Genomic DNA, 20,526 nt, shown 5'->3' on the forward strand with positions numbered 1-20,526 from the left:
ACTTCTCAGGAGAATGTCATAACCATGGGATAGTCTGACCTGGGTGTGACGTTGCACTCCATATGTTTTATGGAAATACACTTATGAGTGTGAATATGATGTAACTGCTTTATGCAAAAGGTCTCCTGTAAGGTATCATAACAAAGGTTATAAACTACTGAATGTATTCCTCCTACTTGTATGCATGTATCATTCTTGTACCTGAAGCTAGAAATATGAAGTATAACTCTGAGGCCCAATTGTAATTATGCAAAGTGTGGGCCATTAATGGTGGTTTAGAATCTTGATGGCTCCCATTGACTAGGGCAATTGGTTGGAAATGGTTTATTTACCTGCAAACCTTCCTGTGTACGTGTGGGCCAACCCAGGGAGAATGGAGACTAGGCCAGGGTCTTACAGTGACGTGTGACCATGTCACAGGATACTGAAATCCATCTTAATCATTGTACTTTTCCATTGATGAGGCGGGGGTGGGGACAAGCAGACAAAAGATTCCCACCTTGTGCCAAAGATATAAAAGGGGGTGGAGCAGGACAAAAGGGGCTGCCATGAGAAAACCCCTGCTTACCACCTGAGATGTCTGCTGGAACTAACAAAGACTGTACCAGGGGAAAGGATTGGGCCCAGACTAGGAAGGAGTCTAGTCTGTGAAAGAAGCTTATTGGAACATCTTTGATGGCGAGATATTATCTGTAATCAGTTTCTTACTGTATTAGACTTAGACTTGCGTGTTTTCTTTTATTTTGCTTTGTGACTTATTTTGTTCTGTGTTATTACTTGAAACCACTTAAATCCTACTTTATATACTTAATAAAGTCACTTTTATTTATTAATAAACCCAGAGTAAGTGATTACTACCTGGGGGAGCAAACAGCTGTGCATCTCTCTCTATCAATGATATAGAGGGTGAACAATTTACAGATTTACCCTGTATAAGATTTATACAGAGTAAACTGGATTTGTTTGGGGTTTGGATGCCACTGGGAGCTGGGTGTCTGGGTGCTGGAGACGGGTAACCTGCTGAGCTGTTTTTAGTTCAATCTGCAGTTTTTCGGGGTGGTCCAGACCCTGGGTCTGTGCTGCAGCAGGCTAGCATGTCTGGCTCACCAAGACAGGGTTCTGGAAGTCCCAAGCTAGCAGGGAAAACGGGCTCAGAAGTAATTTCAGCACACCAGGTGACAGTCCCAAAGGGATCTCTGTGACCGAACCTGTCACACTGGGGTTCTCTCAATCTCTCCTGTTGAAGCTGCCGTATGACCCACCCATCCCATTCTCCCTTTAATCCCTGACCTAGAGGTTCTCCCCCGCAGTCCCATCAGTTAGCAGAGTGCTTTGTGGAAGGGACTAACTCTGGGGAAGAGGGAGGATTTGGCTCAGCGAGATTCTCCAAAGTTTACTGCTCGCTGCCAGGAAACCAGGGGACTTATTTGAAAGCAAAAGCTGTTTAATTCAAATCTGATTTCCCAGCCTCCCACTGTTTGCGGCTGTGCTGCCCAGGGGCGAGCTCGACAGACGCTGCCAGCCCAGGAGCCCAGCACCAGACACTGCAAAGCACTCTCCAGCCGACTTAGCATTCAAAAGCTGAACTCACGGCTTTAATATTTAAAGATGCTTGAGAGTCAGCGGAACATTTCCTCCCCTGCCTGTTAAGAGAGTATCAAAGCCAAATGGGAATGGCTGGTGTACAGCCTGGGCATTACGTTAATGCAGAGCCAAGAGAGCGACTTGCAAGAGCAGAAATGGATGAAGGACTTTGGCCCAGATCTGTAGCTGGTGTGAATCAGTTCCTGCCAGATGGGCACAGGGCCCTCTCTGATTTCAAGACACCATGACAAGAGATGGCAAACGCTGGCATTCTTTAGTCTTGAAAGGGATTGAGATGTGAAGGGACGCAGGATCACCGATCGAGGTCTCCATTCTACCCACTCCCGTAACGTGGGAACCAGTGCATGTTCCGTTAAAGTAACGGCTCGTCAACTCAGTTCTACCAGTTGGCCTAACAGAAGCCCCTTCCGTTCACAGGCCCAGTGCCTGGCCAAGAATTACACCTCCCAGTGCCACGGGATGGTAACTATTACCGGTGATTAGCTATGGGACTTCCCTCAGGACAGCTGGGTTCTACAGCCTAGGTTTGTACCATTCCTAGCACAATGGGGCCCTAATCATGGATACTCCCTAGTCACTACCAGAACAAACAATAAATCCATGTTTGCTACTCATTTCCTCTCTGCCTTATACAACCATTTAATGCCCCCGTGCAAGGCGGATATTTTCCCCAATTTTACACATGGGGAAACTGAGGCACAGAGTAGCCAGCCGCGTGTTGCCCAGGGCGTCTCAGACACATCATCAGGGCTTGGAAGCAGAACACAGATATCCAGATTACAATTCTCATGCCTTAACCACTAGACTGGGCTCCCCGTATTTAGAGCAAATTAAATGAAAACACTTCTCCACTCAGCTGGTAGCGCAGCCCCCTGCCCGCAGGAGTCACAGGGTCCTGCATTGCAGCTGGATTCGAGTAGTTCTCTGCTCTGTAATTATTGATAAGACTGAAAGGGGGCGATCAGGTCTTGCATCAGGTGATGATCTGCAGGTGAAGGAGCCCTGCACCTCTCATCCAGCGGTTAGGTACTCGGACACTGGTGATGAGAACCATAGAAGCACCTGTCTAGTTAGAAGATGCATGCATTCCTTTGCAGCACCGGGTTCAGGTCCTTGCCAAAGGCTGGATACCCGCCTCGAGGAATGGATGGCCTGATTGCATTCGTGATTGTGCTCGGCTCTGTACAAAGGGCCATGACTGGGGCCCCTCAGAGCAGCCGCAGTACAACAATTGCACATCCTAACCCACAGCCTGTACGCTGGGGAAGCGCTTGGCATCAGCTGAGCTCTCAAAAATGCCATGATGAGCAAACCAGGGGCAGCCCTGTGTCAACGCCAGAGCGAGCTGCCTGTGGGGAGATGTTCTCCTAACTCCTCACCGAGGATGGTTGCACGGCCTCAGATTGCAGGCAGTGCTGCAAGCACCTGTTTGGCAGAAGCCTCCCCCTTCAGGGAAGCCACGACCCACCGCCTCCCCTTGCCCGCCAGTGCATGCCACTGCCTATGGAGCATAACTTACTGAGCCCGGAGACATGAATGGCTTTCACATATTTCCTTATCCTCTGGAGAATTGCTTGGTCACCGTCCAGGCTCTGCAAGGCAAACACAAAAGACTGTCAGACTCGCCAGGCAACGCCGAGATCCCCCCCGCCTTCCTCTCTCCACCAACCGCTGCACAAAGTCCCTTTGAAGCACCCGACATTTCGTCATGCAGATGTGCAGGGTAGTTGCCAACACACCCCGGGCTTGGAGAGGAGCTGGAGGACTCCCAAGCCACGGGCTCTGGCTAGACCAACTGGCATCAGAGTTCAGCAGAGCCTCTGCCAGATCCCCCCCCCCCTTTTTTTTTTTTTTTTAAACACAGGAGCCATGACCCTCCCGTGGCCAGACAAGTACACTGAAACTGGCTGCCCCCAGCAAGCCCGAGATAACGTTAGAGCCAGAGGGCCTGTCTCAGGCTGGTCCATTGCATGCTTTGTAGGATAAAGGGAGATGAAGCACAGACAGATGCTCTGTCTCTAATTGCATGGGCCCTGTCACTGTAGTATCAGAGGGTGGAAAGTCTCATTATCCCCATTGTACAGATGAGGAGCAGAGGCAGGGAGAGAGCAAGTGACTTGACCAAGGTCGTCTAGCATCTGCAGCAGAGAGAGAAATTGCACCCCAATATCCAGAGTCCCTTAGCCACCAGTTCAGCCTTCTCCAGATACAGAGGCATGGCCCCTCAGCAGGAACTTACATACTCACAGAATCTACGTACCTAGGTTGGCAAGGCATGTGCGTCACCTCAATATCCCCATGGCACAACATTTGCACGATTTCCCTTTCCCCAGGTAAATCGGTCACACCAGTTATTTGTCTGACAAGTTTTGCCTCCCATCCTCACCCCCGTTTAGTGGCCGGGATGTCACCAGATTCATTCATGGTTCAAAAAAGAGGGTAAGGGGGTCAAGGATGTCCAATGAGGAAATCAATGAACTATTCTCATCTCCAACCTGGCCCTTGTCAGTTCCCCTAGTCCCATGGTATCACTCCTGGCCCCTGCCTGGGTGGCATAGGTAACTAATGAACGAAGCCCAGAGCTCTGAATTTGACAAACATACAGCTTGAAATCCTGCTCCAGCAGGCCCTCGAGCATCGGCGCTAGGAGTCCGCTCCCCTCGGAGGCCTGCACTTGCAAAGGGCGAACGGCCATGGAAAGCCGACGCTCAAACCTCCCAGTTGCAGCCAAAGAGAAGTCGAACGAATACTCGAGATCATTCCCCTGCACTCGGTTCTGCCCGGGACCTACTCCTACACACAGCCCCGTGCCCCACAGCTCACGGGCGCTAGAGAGCAGTGACCGAGATTTGAGACAACCGGACGTTGTAACAGTCAGGAAGGGGCAGTGGCGTTCATGCCCACCCCCAAAAAACCACACATGTCCAGCCCACTTCTGCTGTCTGAACAACAAAGAGGAAATTAAACATTGGAGACACAGGACTGTCCTGTGCTCCTATCCTGCTCCATGGGGCCCTTCTGGACTCTGCAGTAATGAGCGAGGACTCAACTGCCTGGAGCTAAAGGAGAATCTGCCAGTTAGAGGAGCACTGGGACCTAGGGGATTGGTTCAGCTAGTGATCAGCTCATTCCCCTCCTCAGGGAATTACACCCAGAGCCCTGGGTGCCTCCCTCTACCAGTCTGCGGAGGGGGCACTGCAATCTACCCAGGAACAATTCTGTTATTGCATGTTGGCAGAAACCTTCAGGGACAGATCACAGCCAAGTCCTGCCAGTCGGAGTCATCACAGACAGAGGCAGATGAAGGTGTCCTGGGGCCCTGGGCCAGAGCAAGTGGGGGCCCCACCCCACCCCACCCCTTCCACCAGAGGTTCTGCCACCTCTGCCTGCAGCTCTGCCCATGGCCCCACCCCTTTCTGCTCCTTCCCCAGGACCTCGCCCCTGTTCCACCCAGGGCCCCCCCATTCCGCCCCCCCTCCCCCTCCATGGCCCAACAACCCATTTGCTACTTTCTGCCCCCAGTGCAGCCTTAAGACTGGAGAAGCTCTGTCCCTGAGCCATGGCCCCAGCCGGGAGCGAGAGCTCCCTCAGCCCCAGGGCCATGGCAGGTAGCGACAGCTTCTCCAGTCCTGGGACCGCAGCAGGGGTCTGGGTGCTGGGGCTTCCCCGGTGCTTCCCTAGGGCTTGCCAGAGAGAAGGTCGGGGGGCACTGGAGGCGTCCTCTGCCAGGGAGTGGGATCAGGGCATGGGGCTTTCATCTCACCTGCCTGGGGGCCCCATAGCTAATCCGCCACTGATCACAGGAAAGAGACGTGACAGTCCCTCCCTGTATGGTGCAGGTGCGACCACCCCCTGGCCTCCTGCATTTGGCCCTGGGCCCCTGGCTACCAACCAGATATTGACAAACCGGAGAGGGTCCAAAGCAGCGCAACAGGACTGATCAGAGAGATTGATCCCCGGGAGGGAAAGAGTTAACTGTAGCTTGGCTGGGTGTCAGCCAAGGGCAGGCATGATAACAGTCTACAAATATTTGAAGGGCGTGAACATCAAGGAGAGAGAGGGATCGTTTGGGGCAGAACCAGCAGCAGAACTGGCGGTAATGACATGAAGGCAGAGAAGATTTTAGGCTGATCATCAGACCCACTTCCTGACAAGGAATCCTTTTTCCCCCCAAGACAATGATGGAAGCCCCAGCTGCTGGGCGGGACAACAAGCCCTGTACAAAATGCCCATGTGCTAGCTACAGACGGGATAGGCAAATGGGTCCTGTCCGTCTCGGACTTCTGTGAGGGAGACTAAGGCAGACTGCCTGGCTGGCACCCAGCTTCCTTCCCTCCCTATCTGTGGTCCCCCCTGTCAAAACTTACCCTCCCGGATAAAGGCACCACTATCTCGTGACGTCCACATGGCATCGCTGCGACCGTGAGGCCTTCGCTTTCTCTCTCCTGTCCCTTTAAAGCGCCCCAGAATTCTGCCAACTTCAGCAGCAGTTCTGCTCTCGACGGGTACGTCTGCACAACCCGCCTCCCAGCCCGGGTCGACAGCCTCGGCTCTCGCGATGCTCTGAAACAGCCGTGCAGACGAGCGCTCATGGCAGGATTTAGGCTCGGGGGCCAGCCCGCTTCGGGGCCCGAGCTGCAGCTTCAAAGCGCCAGGTATTTTCAGCGTTCGCGCGAGCCGAGGCCGGCGACCCGGGCTGGGAAGACATACCCACAGCTCAGCGGCCTGCTCCACAGGGGACTCGCACGCTCGTGGAGATTTTACTTTCCCGCTCGCGTGGTTTTCCCTTTATGGAAAGGCCACCCGGCATTAGACGCCGCCGAGAGCACACAGTCACCCTCTGCACACATTGAAAATGCAGCTGACTCCTAGCTCAGACAAACCAGCCCCAGGTGCAACACAACTCCCACCACACCGCCATGCCCGAAGGACCCCAGGTCACTCCTGGAAGCTCTGGGGATACTGGCACATCCAGCAAAGATGAGGAGCGGCTACTCTCGCCCTGGACTTTCCCCCAAACAAGGCTTCGGTTCAGTTCACATGCAAGCCAACAGCCAAGTCCAGACGGCTCACTGGCAAACTCTAGGTCTGCAGCACGTACCGCTGGCCACTTGGCATACTTAGGAAAGATCTTTTCTACACCTCTGCCTCACTTATTGCTGATGAAACGGGTTACTGCTGGCTCGCACAGCAGAGTAAACACTGGCTAGGGCCAACGTTATAGGGCCAGATCCTGAAGTTTCCACTGAGGGCCAGATCACCCACCCCACTCCTGTGGATGGAGATGATCCTCAATGGGTCAATGCCCCCCATACACACACACACACAGAGTGGGGGTGTCAGGCCCAAACCCATTTACAGCAGTGTCAATCCAGAGTGACTCCACTGGGATGCAGAAACAGGGCCATCTTGAGTAGGAGTAGAGAGGTTATTTTACTTCTCTATTTGGCACTGGTGTGACCACAGCTGGAATAGTGTGTCCAGTTCTGGTGCCCACAGTTCAAGAAGGGTGTTGATCCTTTGGAGAGGGTTCAGAGAAGAGCCACGAGAATGATTTAAAGGCTTAGAAAACCTGCCTTATAGTCAGACTCAAAGAGCTCAATCTAATTAGCTGAAAGAGAAGGTTAAGCGGTGACTTCATTACAGTCTGTAAGTACCTACATGGGGAATAAATATTTAATAATGGGTCCTTCTAGCTAGCAGAGAGAGGTCGAACACGATCCAATGGCTGGAAATTGAAGCTAGACAAATCCAGACTGGAAATAAGGTGTACATTTTTAACAGTGAAAGTCTTAAACCATTGGCCAATTTACCAAGGGTTGTGGTGGAGTCTCCATCACAGACAATTTCGAAATCAAGATCGGAAGTTCTCCTAGAAGATATACTAAAAGGAATTATTTTGGGGAAGTTCTCTGGCCTGTGCTATACAGGGGGTGAGATACATGATCGCAATGGTCCCTGCTGGCCACAGACCCAGAGGCCTCCGAGTTTTCACAGCACAAAGTTGCACAACCACATCACAGGGAGATCAGTCAACAGCGAAGAAATAATTTGAGGCAGGACAGGCAGCAGCTGGCTCTGCCTGAGTGACGAGGCCACGGAGCCAATCAGACAGACTCTAACAAAGGAGCACGGATGCTTGTAATTGGCTGGAGAGGCAGGGGAAGGTACATCAGCCAACTTGCCAGGTCTGAACTTGCTGGTCCAGACGCAGGGAAGGAAGGAGGGACACCCCTTGGCTCCAGGAAGAGAAGCCACAGGCAGGAGAGATGCAGCCAGTTGTGCTCCTGCTCAGCGGATTCCCTGCTGGGCCTCTCCCCAGGGGAGCAGGTGTGCGAGCCCTCTTCCTCCACCAGGCACAATTAGCTGTTTCAGCTTCTCACCCGGAAGAGATTGGCTTCCCCTCCCTGGTGCCTGCATGAAGATCAGCTCAGCAGCAGAGATTCCCATAAAGGAGGAAATGAGCTTTTCCCTGGAAAGAGGAAAGCGTGTGTTGGTGGACAGGGGGCAGACAGATCTGCATCTGCAGCGAGAACAACCACCTCCCAGAGATGCATTTGATCCCACACTGCTTCATTGCTACCAGCCAAACTTCCAAGGAGGTCCCATCCCCCCTGGGCATTTCAGCTCTAAGCCGGAAGACCCTGAATCACTTCCCAGCCATACCCCGGCTGATCAGGAGGGAGGAGAGGGCGGCGCAGCATCTCCACCAACGGTCTCCAGTGCTTCTCCTCCGAGCTTCCCTCTTTATTGCGAGCAATCAATGGGAGCCATTCTTCACCCCCCATCGTTCAACGAAGGAGGAGACGGTTGGTACCACAGACGCGGCCAACTGGCAGGAGTGCCAGAGTGGAGAGCGACAGTGGTGAAATTTCAATTAGCAGCAGCAAAGCAAACACTGAGGGAGAAGGGCCTCCCGGCATAGGGCGCTGCATGGCAGTCAGGGGAAAGTCTGAGACTACAGGATGCAGGGCCAGACTCTGATCTCAGGGACTAGGCTGCTAGCAACCTGGAGTAACTCCACCAAGGTCAGAGTCCGGCCCAGAGAATAAAGGACGTGGCAGAGAAGGAGAAGACGGCACAAAATGATTATTTAGCCTGGAAAGGAAAAGACAACAGGGAAAGGTGGGCTTGTGATTAAGGCAAGTTACTTGACGCCCCCTTGGGTCTCTGTTCTTAAGTTAAAGATGGGCAGAATAGTCTTGTCTATTTAGACTTTGGGGCAGGAGCTCTCTCTCACTACATACAGCACTTAACACAACGTGGTCTCTAGATGCAACCCCAATGCAATTATGAAGAGTAAAGTGAACGCTGACCAGTGCTTGACCCTGTCCCACAATTAGGAGACAGGCGATGTCGTCCAGCTGGAGTCCTCCATTCCACCGGTCACTCAAAGGATCCCCCCCAACCAGCCTGCCTTTTTCCTGCTCACTCCAAATCCTTGTCTCTGAAGCCGTTGCATTCTCCTGACCACCAGGAAGGTGCCACCGACCACCGCATGGGCATGGTATATGAAGCAAAGATATATTATGGTCGTACCTAGAGGCCACAACTGAAATTGGGGGCCCCAGGGCATTGGGTGCTGTGCAGAAACAGCGACTCCCTGCCCCACAGAGCTTGTGGTCTGACAAACAAAAGAAAAAGGGAGAAGGGACGGGAAGGGAAGCCACCTAAAAGCCAGGTAGGGCCACCACTATTAACAGCTTCGCTGATGGGGACACCTTCGAATCACAGAGTATCAGGGTTGGAAGGGACCTCAGGAGGTCATCTAGTCCAACCCCCTGCTCAAAGCAGGGCCAATCCCCAATTTTTGCCCCAGATCCCTAAATGGCCCCCTCAAGGATTGAGCTCAACCCTGGGTTTAGCAGGCCAATGCTCAAACCACTGAGCTATCCCTCCCCCACTTTCTCCTGCCTAGGGCTCTGAATCCCCCACACAGATGTTGGGTTGGAACGACCAGGTTACTGTTTACCTGGGGGCTGGACTGGACCTGCTGCCCCGAATCCCATTCACTGAAACCTCCCACCCCCAAATCGTCCACTGAGCCAACTAATCTCCCGACCCAGGGCAGGATCTGAACCTGCACCCTCGCTGAGCAGGACCCTATATCCTATTTGCTGAGCTCCCCTGAGCCAGCCAGCAAGTCCCCCTGTCTTGGGGCCAGACTCAGATCAGCAGAGTGAAAGACCCCCATGTCTCATTCCCCTACCCAACCCACCGCATGAATCAGCCAGTCGCCTGGATCTAGGGCTGGAAGACAACGTCTCTGAGCACTGGTGGCAGGAACGTGCCACATCAGATCCAAGGTTGTGTTTATTTGGGTTTCCTTTCCAGTTCAATTCTCTATTCATAACATAATACAAACTAAATTGAACGATTAGGAGGCGAGGGACGAGAGCAAGGGTGGAGGATGGTGGGACCCAGCCAAATGCAGGGAAATTTTAGGATGGACATGGAGGAAAACTAGCGAGAATTTACAGCCACAGGAGGTCACCAAGTCAGCTAGTTCTGCAGCTGGATGCAAGAAGGAGCTGGAGAGTTTTATGAAGTTAACTGCCCTGGAAATTCAGTGAATGACAACCTGGGAGAAGCCCCCTACACTTCCAGCTCTGTACTGAGGGCAACAGATGTCCAGGATAGAAGTTTACTAGAGAAGAAGGATGATCTTATAGTGAAGACACCAGACAGGAACTCAAATCCCAGCTCTGCCCCAGACCCGCCACCCCGCAATGTGTCTTTGGGCAATATGTCTGTGTGCCCTCAGTTTCCCCATCTGTAAAATGGGGATAACGGTACTTTTCTCCCACCCTGTGCCGTATCTATTTAGATTGTTAACTCGCTGGCATGGGCTGCTTCTCAATGTGTCTGCATAGCACCTAACACGATGGGGCCCTGCTCTCAAGTGGAGCCTCTAGATGCTACTGTAGCACAAATACTAATAAATCCATGAACTCTTCCAGACAGGGACCATCTGTATTGTACAGCTCACGAAGAGCCAAGCACATCATTGGTGTTAACGATAAATATTCCTGCTATTCTGCCCCAGGACTGTGATTTGGTACAAAAAAGCTTTTACAAAAAACCAAGCAGGATCTGAAACATTTCTGCTGGGGCGGAATTTGAAGCGATACTGTGTCTTTTGGGTTATTAACATTTCTGGTTCTGCTATTCCGAGAGACAACAAGCAGGATCCAGTGCCTAGGACAAAGCTAGCAGGCAGCAGGCTAGATACAGATCACACTCAGAGGGTGGGGTGCTTAGGGGGATTGTAGCCTGCTCCTCCCCTACCAATATCATTCACTTAAAGGAATGCTCCCCCAGCAGCGTTCAAGGCTCTAAATTTGACTCACTTTAACCTTTTCACTGCTGTTGAACCTCTCTAACCGCAGTGGCTAAAACCCTGGACCCTAATGATCTTCCCCAATTAAGCCACACAAGACCCCCACCCCCGGGGCAGATATTAGCATCCCTTTTTTCCAGGTGGGGAAACTGAGGCACAAAGCCATTTAAGTGACTTGCCTAAAGTCACATAGCGAATGAATGGGAGAGCAGGGAACCGAACCACACACACACCGTCTCCCTCCCCCCACACAACAGTTCCTCTCAATCTTTTCTGCTTATCGATATATCATTGTTGGAGCTGGCTGACAGTTAAAATACTGATTCCACTAAATCAAAACCTTTCAGGGATTGTAACAATTTAATCAAAGCTTTAGACAGGGAATTATCTGCACGTCACCTTGACTTTTATATTGTCTTTATACTAGAATTCAACAGTCAAAATACTTTGATTTAATAGAAAGTTGGAGTGTTTTGACCTTTGCAAAACAAAACATTCACAAGATTCCGAACTGTCGGGTTTGGGCCATTTCATGTCATGGACAATACCGGGATATCTGCTTTTCGGCCTCACTGGGGATACAATTCCAAAATCTTGGATTTTCCACGACGGGGAAATTCCATTTTTCAACCAGCTTTAATTATATGTTAGAGTCCATTTCAAAGAGAGGTCACGAGGTATGCTGGGTTCCCAGCCAGCAACACCTCTAGTCCATTGATACAACAATTTCCTAGAGCTTTTCTAGTCTTTACTGGGTTTTGAGTCCTCTCTGCTCTTTACAAGGTGCCATTGCACTAGGAATGCTCAGATGGGGTCATGGGAAGATCCCCTTTCCAAGACAAGCCCCAGAGCTCTTGTGCTTGGATTTCTGGCTAAGACTCTGCTGGGATTTTCTGTTCATCGTCCTTGGTCCCCTCTTCTCACAGCCCAGTGTGATCCATAGGGCCCTACCAAATTCACGGCTGTGAAAAACGCGTCAAGGACCGTGAAATCTGGTCTCCCCTGTGAAATCTGTATAGGATAGAATAAAAGTACAGAAAAGACCAGATTTCATGGGAGATACCAGCATTCCTCAAATTGGGAGTCCTGACCAAAAAAGGGGTTGTAGTGGGGGGGGGGGGGTCGCAAGGTTTTTATGACGAGATTGCGGTATTGCCACCCTTACTTCTGCACTGCCTTCAGAGCTGGGTGGCCAGAAAGTGGCCAGCGCCCAGCCAGCAGTAGGGCAGAAGTAAACGGGGCAACACCAGACCACTCCACCTTTACTTCTGCGCTCCTGCCTTCAGAGTTGGGTCAGGACTTCTACAGTTACAACCTTGTGACATTTCAGGTTTAAATACCTGAAATCATGAAATTTATGGATTATTTATAATCCTCTGACCGTGAAATTGACCAAAATGGATCTTTGGTAGATCCCTAGTGATCAATCACAGCCCCACACAATCTATGCCGACATCCAGCTCCCCCAGCACAGTGGCCTGGACCTTCTCCTCTGGAGTCAAAGCTCTACCATGTGAAGCCTGAAGACGCCATCTAGCTTCTCCTGTGTCAGTAACTTCTACACCTGGATTCTGACCATGTTCTCCTACACAACGACACTTTCTCCAACCCTACTGCAGCAGGCTGGGAGCTCGATAGATCTCATGGCTAAGGAGGGTCAGGCCTGGCTGGTACTTGAATGAGAGACCAAGGCAAAGCCAGGGTCCTGCAAGAAGCCATGTGAACCATTCAACAGATCCTCTCAGTACAGACTCCAAATGGAAGAGCCATTGCACCAGCGTGGGGATGGAAGGTGCTACTCTGCTGAAAGGTTCCTTTGGATGGGACATAGAACCTCAATCACACTTGGCCTCCCTGCAGCATCAAGAGGACAAAATAATTCTTCACTTCCTGTCCTAAGGAGTTTGCCTAGTATTTCCGCAAGCCATTAGAACAGCTGCCGCCATCCATCCCAGAGGTGGCTGCACGTCTGTAGCGAGCGAGGCAGTTTAGAGACCCCACAGAGTGCTTTGGGGAGTTAACCAACAAGCACTCGGTACATACATCAGTATGGTATTCTGAGCGCGGCTGGCTCCAGGGCCGCTGATTTGTACGTGGCCGGATCAAATGAAAAAGCCGTTCCAGACAGCTCAGAGAGAGGCGACCACACACGCTTGACTTGCAAGTCACGGCACCAGAGGGATGATTTGAAAGACTCTTCCCTTCTCTCTTCCCCAGACCCCTGCCCCTCTCCATTGCCTGCCAGGCTGGTGCCCACGCTGCACAACCGCGAAGCGGGGATTGTGCTGTGGGGGGGAGGGGGAGAGTCTTCCTACAATTCTTTCCCCAAACTGAAGGGCAGGCGGAGTCGACAGCACTCAGCCCTCGTCTGGATGCTGATAGATCTGGGTCGTTTGGAAATACTTGCTCTCTGCCAACAATGGTCCAGGGAGGATCCCCCTCCCTCCGCTCTCCAAAACACCCTTCCCCAGGGACAGAATCTCTCTCCCAAAAATCCCCCTTCAAGAGCTCCACTCCCCACTGCAGGCAACACAAGCTGAGCCCTTGATACTGTCAGCTGAGTATTCAGAGACAAAGCGGCAGCAACCACCGCTCACGCACTCACTGTGGCCCTAACCAACCTTGCAAGCAACTCCATGCAGGCAGACCTTGGACCAGCTGGCATCAGTGCGGGGCTCAGGATGGGGTGAAGGCATCACACACAAGGCATCACTAGCAGGATGGGGGCCTACAATCCTGCAAACCGCTCTGCAGGCAAGTAACATGCAACGTGTCCCACTGAACTCAGTCACATATTCAAACGATTGCAGCATCAAAGCCCATTGGGGCTGTCTTCCTACTTGCTTATGGGGAACGAAAGCATTTTTGTCTAACTGGACTCCCAGCTTCTTTACCCTCCCTTCTCCGCAGCACACGCGCCCCTGGGACATGGGGTTTATCACCAGCTAATGGCAGGGTTGGGGGAGAATCATCTTGTGGGATTCCCTTGTTAAAATATTGGCAGCATATCACTGCCCCAAGGCAGCCTCTGGCCAGCTGCGGGAGGGAGAAGAGATGAGAAGCAGATTTACTGACCTAGAATGTATTGCACTATTAGTTAGAGAGCTTTCTCCTGGCCCAGTGTGTGACAAGCTAGTCACAGTACAGGGGGGCATCACCCCCTAAATAAAGTCTCAGAACAGGCTTGGGGCAGGGGATGTGTGAGGAATTGAACAGACTGTACATAGGACATCGAGCTATTGATCACAGCTCTCAATGCCAGACCCTGTGTCTGCAGCCACACACGTGCTAGAACAGAGGTTGGGATTCTCACAAGGAGCCATAGGGGATCTGGCACGGGGGGCATCTGTGTGACTGTTACTCAACATTGACAGCTGCTCCCATTCTTCACTAGCACAGATCAGCGACTGTTGACTTTATTTTTCCAGTGAGTGATTTTAAATTTTATCACAAGTTAATGGAGTTGGTTTTTTGCTTGTAAGATGGGGGGGGGGGGGAGAACTCTAGCATCCTGGCCAGATTTGCATCATTTTATTCCGACTCTTTAAATTTCCTCCCAGCTATTCCAACTGGGAAAAAAGCATTCTTCACTTCCCTCTTCCTAAGGATCGGTATGAAACAGTCCTGCCGCATTCCACTGGCAGAGGAATGAGCCATACATTCGGTATAAATATTTTTTTTAGAAGTATGAATTCATGGACAATCCATGGCTTCTTCACCCACCAGCACTGTGTTGATTGGTAACCCAGCAGCGCCTAGGAACCCTGGTCATCACTGGGCTAGGTACTGTACAAACACCAAACCGACGGTCCCCACCCCAGAGAGCTTACAATCCAGGAACTCAATGACTCTACACACAGCCCCACCCCCATAAAGATTATTAAAGCACTTGTGGGAAAAAGGCACCATATACCTAAGATATCGTCCCTGAAAGTAACAGGACTTGAAGAAGCAAGATGAAGGAAAACGGCCATTCAATGCCCCCTTGCCAGACCAAGCCACGTGGCAGCATCCATCTCAGCCTCCCCGGTGTCACTTATACCACCAAGACCTGGCAGGGAAACGGGGTCCCCTTCTCACCGCAGGGCTTGATCCAAGTCCTGTTGAAGTCAATGACAGTCTTTCCATTGACTTTAATGGGAGTCAGCTCAGGCCTCAAAGGAAGAGCTGGGGGGTCCTTCAGAAGCAGCTGTTAGAGAAGCCAGACTGTACCAGTGCCCACAAAGGATATGTCTACATAGCAGCTGGGAGCGTGCTCCCTGGCTCGGCTAGGCAGACACTCAGGAGGTCTGCGCAAGCTTCCGTGATAGCAGCATAGCTGGGGTAGCATGGACACCAGCTCGGGCCACCCACCTGAACACAAACTCACCCATACCCTCTGGGAATGCACTTGGGTTGCCAGTCTGAGCCTCCGCCCATGCTGCCCCTCACCCCCTGCTACACTGCTATTTTTAGCACACTAGCTGGAGCTAGCCTAGGAGGCCTGTCTGCCCAAGCTTGGGGGCACCTTCCCAGCAGCAGCATAGACATACTCAAAAGCTTCACCGAAGCCCTAAAGTGGGAGCTTGCTCCCACCTTTCCCGTGACCCCTCCCTGGACAGCAGATAGTCATGGAGTCAACACCCTACATTGCTGATGTGCGAGACACCACTGATCTGTCAGCCATAAGATCACCATCCGAGTTTCATAGATGCAATAGGTCTGGCCTCATCATATGGAGGGAGGAAGAAGGTTTGTTTAAGAGAAGGAGGGATAGGATCCAGCATCTGCAACTGGAGCAAGCCCTACACTGACCTAGTTGCAGGATCTAGCCCCAGTTCCTCAAGTCATAGAATCATAGAATATCAGGGTTGGAAGGGACCTCAGGAGGTCATCTAGTCCAACCCCCTGCTCAAAAGCAGGACCAATCCCCAATTAAATCATCCCAGCCAGGGCTTTGTCAAGCCTGACCTTAAAAACTTCTAAGGAAGGAGATTCCACCACCTCCCTAGGCAACGCATTCCAGTGTTTCACCACCCTCCTAGTGAAAAAGTTTTTCCTAATATCCAACCTAAACCTCCCCCACTGCAACTTGAGACCATTACTCCTCATTCTGTCATCTGCTACCATTGAGAACAGTCTAGAGCCATCCTCTTTGGAACCCCCTTTCAGGTAGTTGAAAGCAGCTATCAAATCCCCCCTCATTCTTCTCTTCCGTATACTAAACATCCCCAGTTCCCTCAGCCTCTCCTCATAACTCATGTGTTCCAGTCCCCTAATCGTTTTTGTTGCCCTTCGCTGGACTCTCTCCAATTTATCCACATCCTTCTTGAAGTGTGGGGCCCAAAACTGGACACAGTACTCCAGATGAGGCCTCACCAATGTCGAATAGAGGGGAATGATCACGTCCCTCGATCTGCTCGCTATGCCCCTACTTATACATCCCAAAATGCCATTGGCCTTCTTGGCAACAAGGGCACACTGCTGACTCATATCCAGCTTCTCGTCCACTGTCACCCCTAGGTCCTTTTCCGCAGAACTGCTGCCTAGCCATTCGGTCCCTAGTCTGTAGCTGTGCATTGGGTTCTTCCGTCCTAAGTGCAGGACCCTGCACTTATCCTTATTGAACCTCATCAGATTTCTTTTGGCCCAATCCTCCAATTTGTCTAGGTCCCTCTGTATCCTATCCCTGCCCTCCAGCGTATCTACCACTCCTCCCAGTTTAGTATCATCCGCAAATTTGCTGAGAGTGCAATCCACACCATCCTCCAGATCATTTATGAAGATATTGAACAAAACTGGCCCCAGGACCGATCCCTGGGGCACTTCACTTGACACCGGCTGCCAACTAGACATGGAGCCATTGATCACTACCCGTTGAGCCCGACAATCTAGCCAACTTTCTACCCACCTTATAGTGCATTCATCCAGCCCATACTTCCTTAACTTGCTGACAAGAATACTGTGGGAGACCGTGTCAAAAGCTTTGCTAAGTCAGGATACAATACATCCACTGCTTTCCCTTCATCCACAGAACCAGTAATCTCATCATAGAAGGCGATTAGATTAGTCAGGCATGACCTTCCCTTGGTGAATCCATGCTGGCTGTTCCTGATCACTTTCCTCTCATGCAAGTGCTTCAGGATTGATTCTTTGAGGACCTGCTCCATGATTTTTCCAGGGACTGAGGTGAGGCTGACTGGCCTGTGGTTCCCTGGATCCTCCTTTTTCCCTTTTCTAAAGATTGGCACTACATTAGCCTTTTTCCAGTCATCCGGGACTTCCCCCGTTCGCCACGAGTTTTCAAAGATAACGGCCAGTGGCTCTGCAATCACAGCCGCCAATTCCTTCAGCACTCTCGGATGCAACTCGTCCGGCCCCATGGACTTGTGCATGTCCAGTTTTTCTAAATAGTCCCGAACCACCTCTTTCTCCACAGAGGGCTGGCCATCTATTCCCCATGTTGTGATGCCCAGCACAGCAGTCTGGGAGCTGACCTTGTTCGTGAAGACAGAGGCAAAAAAAGTCCATTCCTTCTGCCATAAGGACTCAGCAAAATACACAGGACCAGCTGCAAACTGCCCTTATTCAAAATATAGACACTCCAGTATTCACAGAGATTGTGCAAAACGCCGCAGCTTCCAGCGGTTGGAATGGTTATTGTAGCAGAATACTATCTGGTTCTTAATAACCCGAAAGCCACAATATCAATTCAAATTCCGCCCCAGGACTGTGATTTGGTAGAAAAAAACTTTTTCAAAAAACCAAGCAGCATCTGAAACATTTCTGTGGTTTTCTTTCTTTAAATTCCCAGGCAAACACCACAAGCCCCACACTTTATGGCAGGAGGAAGCCGAAAGTGAAACTGACTATAAACAGAAGATACTTCCCTGATTTTGCCTATTTCGGCCTGAACTGCGTCAACCCACTTTGAACGTCTAAACAGCTCCGCCGAAAATCAATGGGATTACTCGCAAGCCTACAGTTCAGCACGTGCACAAGCGTTTTTGCAGGATCGGGGCCTTGTATACGCTCTTCAGAGAGGGCACCGCGTCTTTTTAGACTTATGTACAGTATGCCCGCGAAAAGAGGGCGGTTGGAGTCTCTATGAGCTGCTGTTATACAGAGGGTTCATTTTCCATTGTCCAAATTGGAGGTACAACCCCCCCCCCCGCGGCATAAACCGTGAAAACAGAAATAGACAGTTAGTTAGTTACTTTCCAATAGTCGAAGGCGTTGGTGGTGGTCAAGCTAAGGAAAGGCGTTCATTGTAAGTGCGGAGTTTTGTTTTTCCACCAAGAGCATCTTTCCCAAGCCGGCTGGGCTCCCAGCTAAGGGAAGAGTTTCCGCACCCAGAGTAAGGAAATGAACAGCCGGGGTCGGCGACGCGCTGAGAGGCATGAAACTTACTCAGATGGCCAGGTCGTTCAACAACTTAGCAAAATCCCAACAGACTCTTCCGCCCTTTGCAGGAGAGGTGCAAAGCGCCTTCTCTTGACGAGAAATCACGTCTGATTTCAGGAAAGATGGCAAGAAAAGGGTCGGGGGGGGGGGCGAGGCACGAGGAACAGATCCAAGCTGCCTCCTGCAGTAACAAGACCTACCACAAAACAAAAGGGAGACGCCCCTTCCCAGCGAAAGGTGGGCGAAGCACCTAATTCCCAGTTTCAAGGGAGAGAACCCCGGCAGGACACCGCTCCCCCCGCCCTCGCCCTCCCCCTCCTCTCCCGCTGCCCCTCACTCACCTCTTCCAGCACCGCCACCGCCCCCCGGCACTTCTGCATTTTGGAGGAGAAGGTGGAAGCCGCTGGGGAGCTCAGGTCTTCCGAAGTCACCGCCAGGAACTCCGAGACGGTGATCTGCTCAGGCATGTTGGGGGATGTTGCCCTGCGACGGGGGGCGTCTGGAAAGTCATCCAATGGCAAAGGGGACGGGAGAGGAGGACCCAGGGGCAGAACAGGGGGAAGGGACGGGCAGAGCGAGAGCGTCTTGCACCACTTTGGTCAATTTCACATCGCAGCTGCTGCGCTCTCGGCGCAATTGACTAGAGACGCCCAGGAGCGCTCTCGTAAGTTTCTCTCTCCTGCTCGCTCCCTCCCTCCCTGCAGAGGCTTTCAGTGCAATCACGTGGGGATATTGTTACACAGCCAATGCATATATGCCTGCAAGCTCGGAGTTTTGGCCAAGAGCCTGTTAAAGGCAAAGTGCATCCAATTCCCCGCCTGGGTCGTTCCCCCCCGCCTCAGTGCAAACTGAGGCTGCTGTTCTCATGAGGGGCCTGGAGCGGTGGCTGTTATCTTTGCTTTTCCTGTCTTGTACAGGTGTCACGCACTCCCTGCCCAGTGAAAGATGCTGCTTGCCTCTCTAAGCGTCTGCTAATGATCAGTCATTAGGGTCCTTATGTGCAGCAGAATCCCCATTATCGCCTGCCCTTCCTGTAGGAAGAAGCTAGAACCCTTTCTCTCCCCCAGTCAAATGTCTCCCTTCCGCCCAGCAAAACGTTGCCTTAAAGCTTTTGATCTCCACTGATGTTAAGCAGATAAAGTTGGGTGAGGGGCCAGGAGCAGTAACCCAGGACCAGATGAAAGAAGCCAGACTCCAGAGAGAAAACCCTTTTGACTCCTCCCTTCACAGACAAAGCGTGCTACACTCTTCTGAGTGTGGGAAAAGAAACAGCCCAGGTCAGGCACTAGGGAGGCTGTCATGGACTTCTCACATTATGTTGCATATGACAGGGCTTAGTCACTGATCCGAGAGATTGCTGGCCAGGTCCTGGAGTAATTTGCAGTGCTGTAACACTGTAGTATGATTCTTTCTCTAAGGCTCTTTTCCACATTTTTATGATTGTTTGTTTGTCTTGGGGTAGTGCCCCCTTGCTCCAGCTGCAATCAGGGTCCCATCCGTACACACAGGCCTGAAGCCTGCAAAGGCTTAGTTACACACACGCTTAACTTCATACACTGGGGATGGGCAAGGGCCACATCGGGATTCTGAAACTGTATGGAGGGCCGGGCCGGGTACAGAAGGCTGTGCCCCCACCCCCTAGCTGCCCCTTCCCACTTCCCGCCCCCGACTGCCCCCCTCAGAACCTCTGACCCATCCAATCCCCCCTGACTGCCCCCTCCTGGGACACCCGGGACCCCACTCCCTATCCAACCCCTCCTGCTCCCTGAGTGCCTTGAGCCCTATCCACACCCCCGCCCCCTGACAGGCCCCCTAGGACTCCCACGCCTATCCAATCCCCCCTGTTCCCCATCCCCTGACCACCCCCCCTAGAACCTCCACCCCATCCAACTATCCCCTGCTCCCTGTCCCCTGACTGTCCCCTGGAACCCCCTGTCCCTTACCCAACCCTCCCCCTGGCACGGCAGCTTGGCTGTGGGGAAGCAGGGGACAGCAGGGGAGGGGCTGGGGGCTAGCCTCCCCAGCCAGGACCTCAAGGGCTGGGCAGGATGATTTCAGGGGCCGTAGTTTGCCCACCTCTGTCATACACTGCGAGTAGCCCCATAGAAGTCAACAATACAGTAGAACCTCAGAGGTACAAACACCAGAGGTACGAACTGACAGGTCAACCACACACCTCCTTTGGAACCTTTGTGGGG

The 20,526-nt window shown here is 51.9% G+C and overlaps 1 protein-coding gene across 4 annotated transcripts in view; it reads right to left on the reverse strand.

Annotated features, from left to right (window-relative positions):
• ASAP3 (ArfGAP with SH3 domain, ankyrin repeat and PH domain 3) overlaps positions 1-19,016 on the reverse strand; it is a 72,605-nt gene extending 53,589 nt beyond the window's left edge. For 3 of the 4 annotated variants that reach the window (XM_073317921.1, XM_073317919.1, XM_073317920.2), the window contains exons 1-2: positions 18,670-19,016; positions 3,125-3,197 (exon numbers count right to left, since the gene is read on the reverse strand). In XM_073317921.1, coding sequence (XP_073174022.1) covers positions 3,125-3,197; positions 18,670-18,795 — 199 coding nt within the window. In that variant the 5' untranslated portion in view covers positions 18,796-19,016. Of the gene's footprint in view, positions 1-3,124; positions 3,198-16,835; positions 16,982-18,669 lie in introns of those variants that run through there. The other variant, XM_073317922.2, reaches the window with a different exon arrangement.
• Between the last annotated feature and the right edge of the window lie 1,510 nt (positions 19,017-20,526).

This window comes from Lepidochelys kempii, chromosome 19 (genome assembly GCF_965140285.1).
Source record: "Lepidochelys kempii isolate rLepKem1 chromosome 19, rLepKem1.hap1, whole genome shotgun sequence".
Classification (NCBI taxonomy): domain Eukaryota; kingdom Metazoa; phylum Chordata; order Testudines; family Cheloniidae; genus Lepidochelys; species Lepidochelys kempii.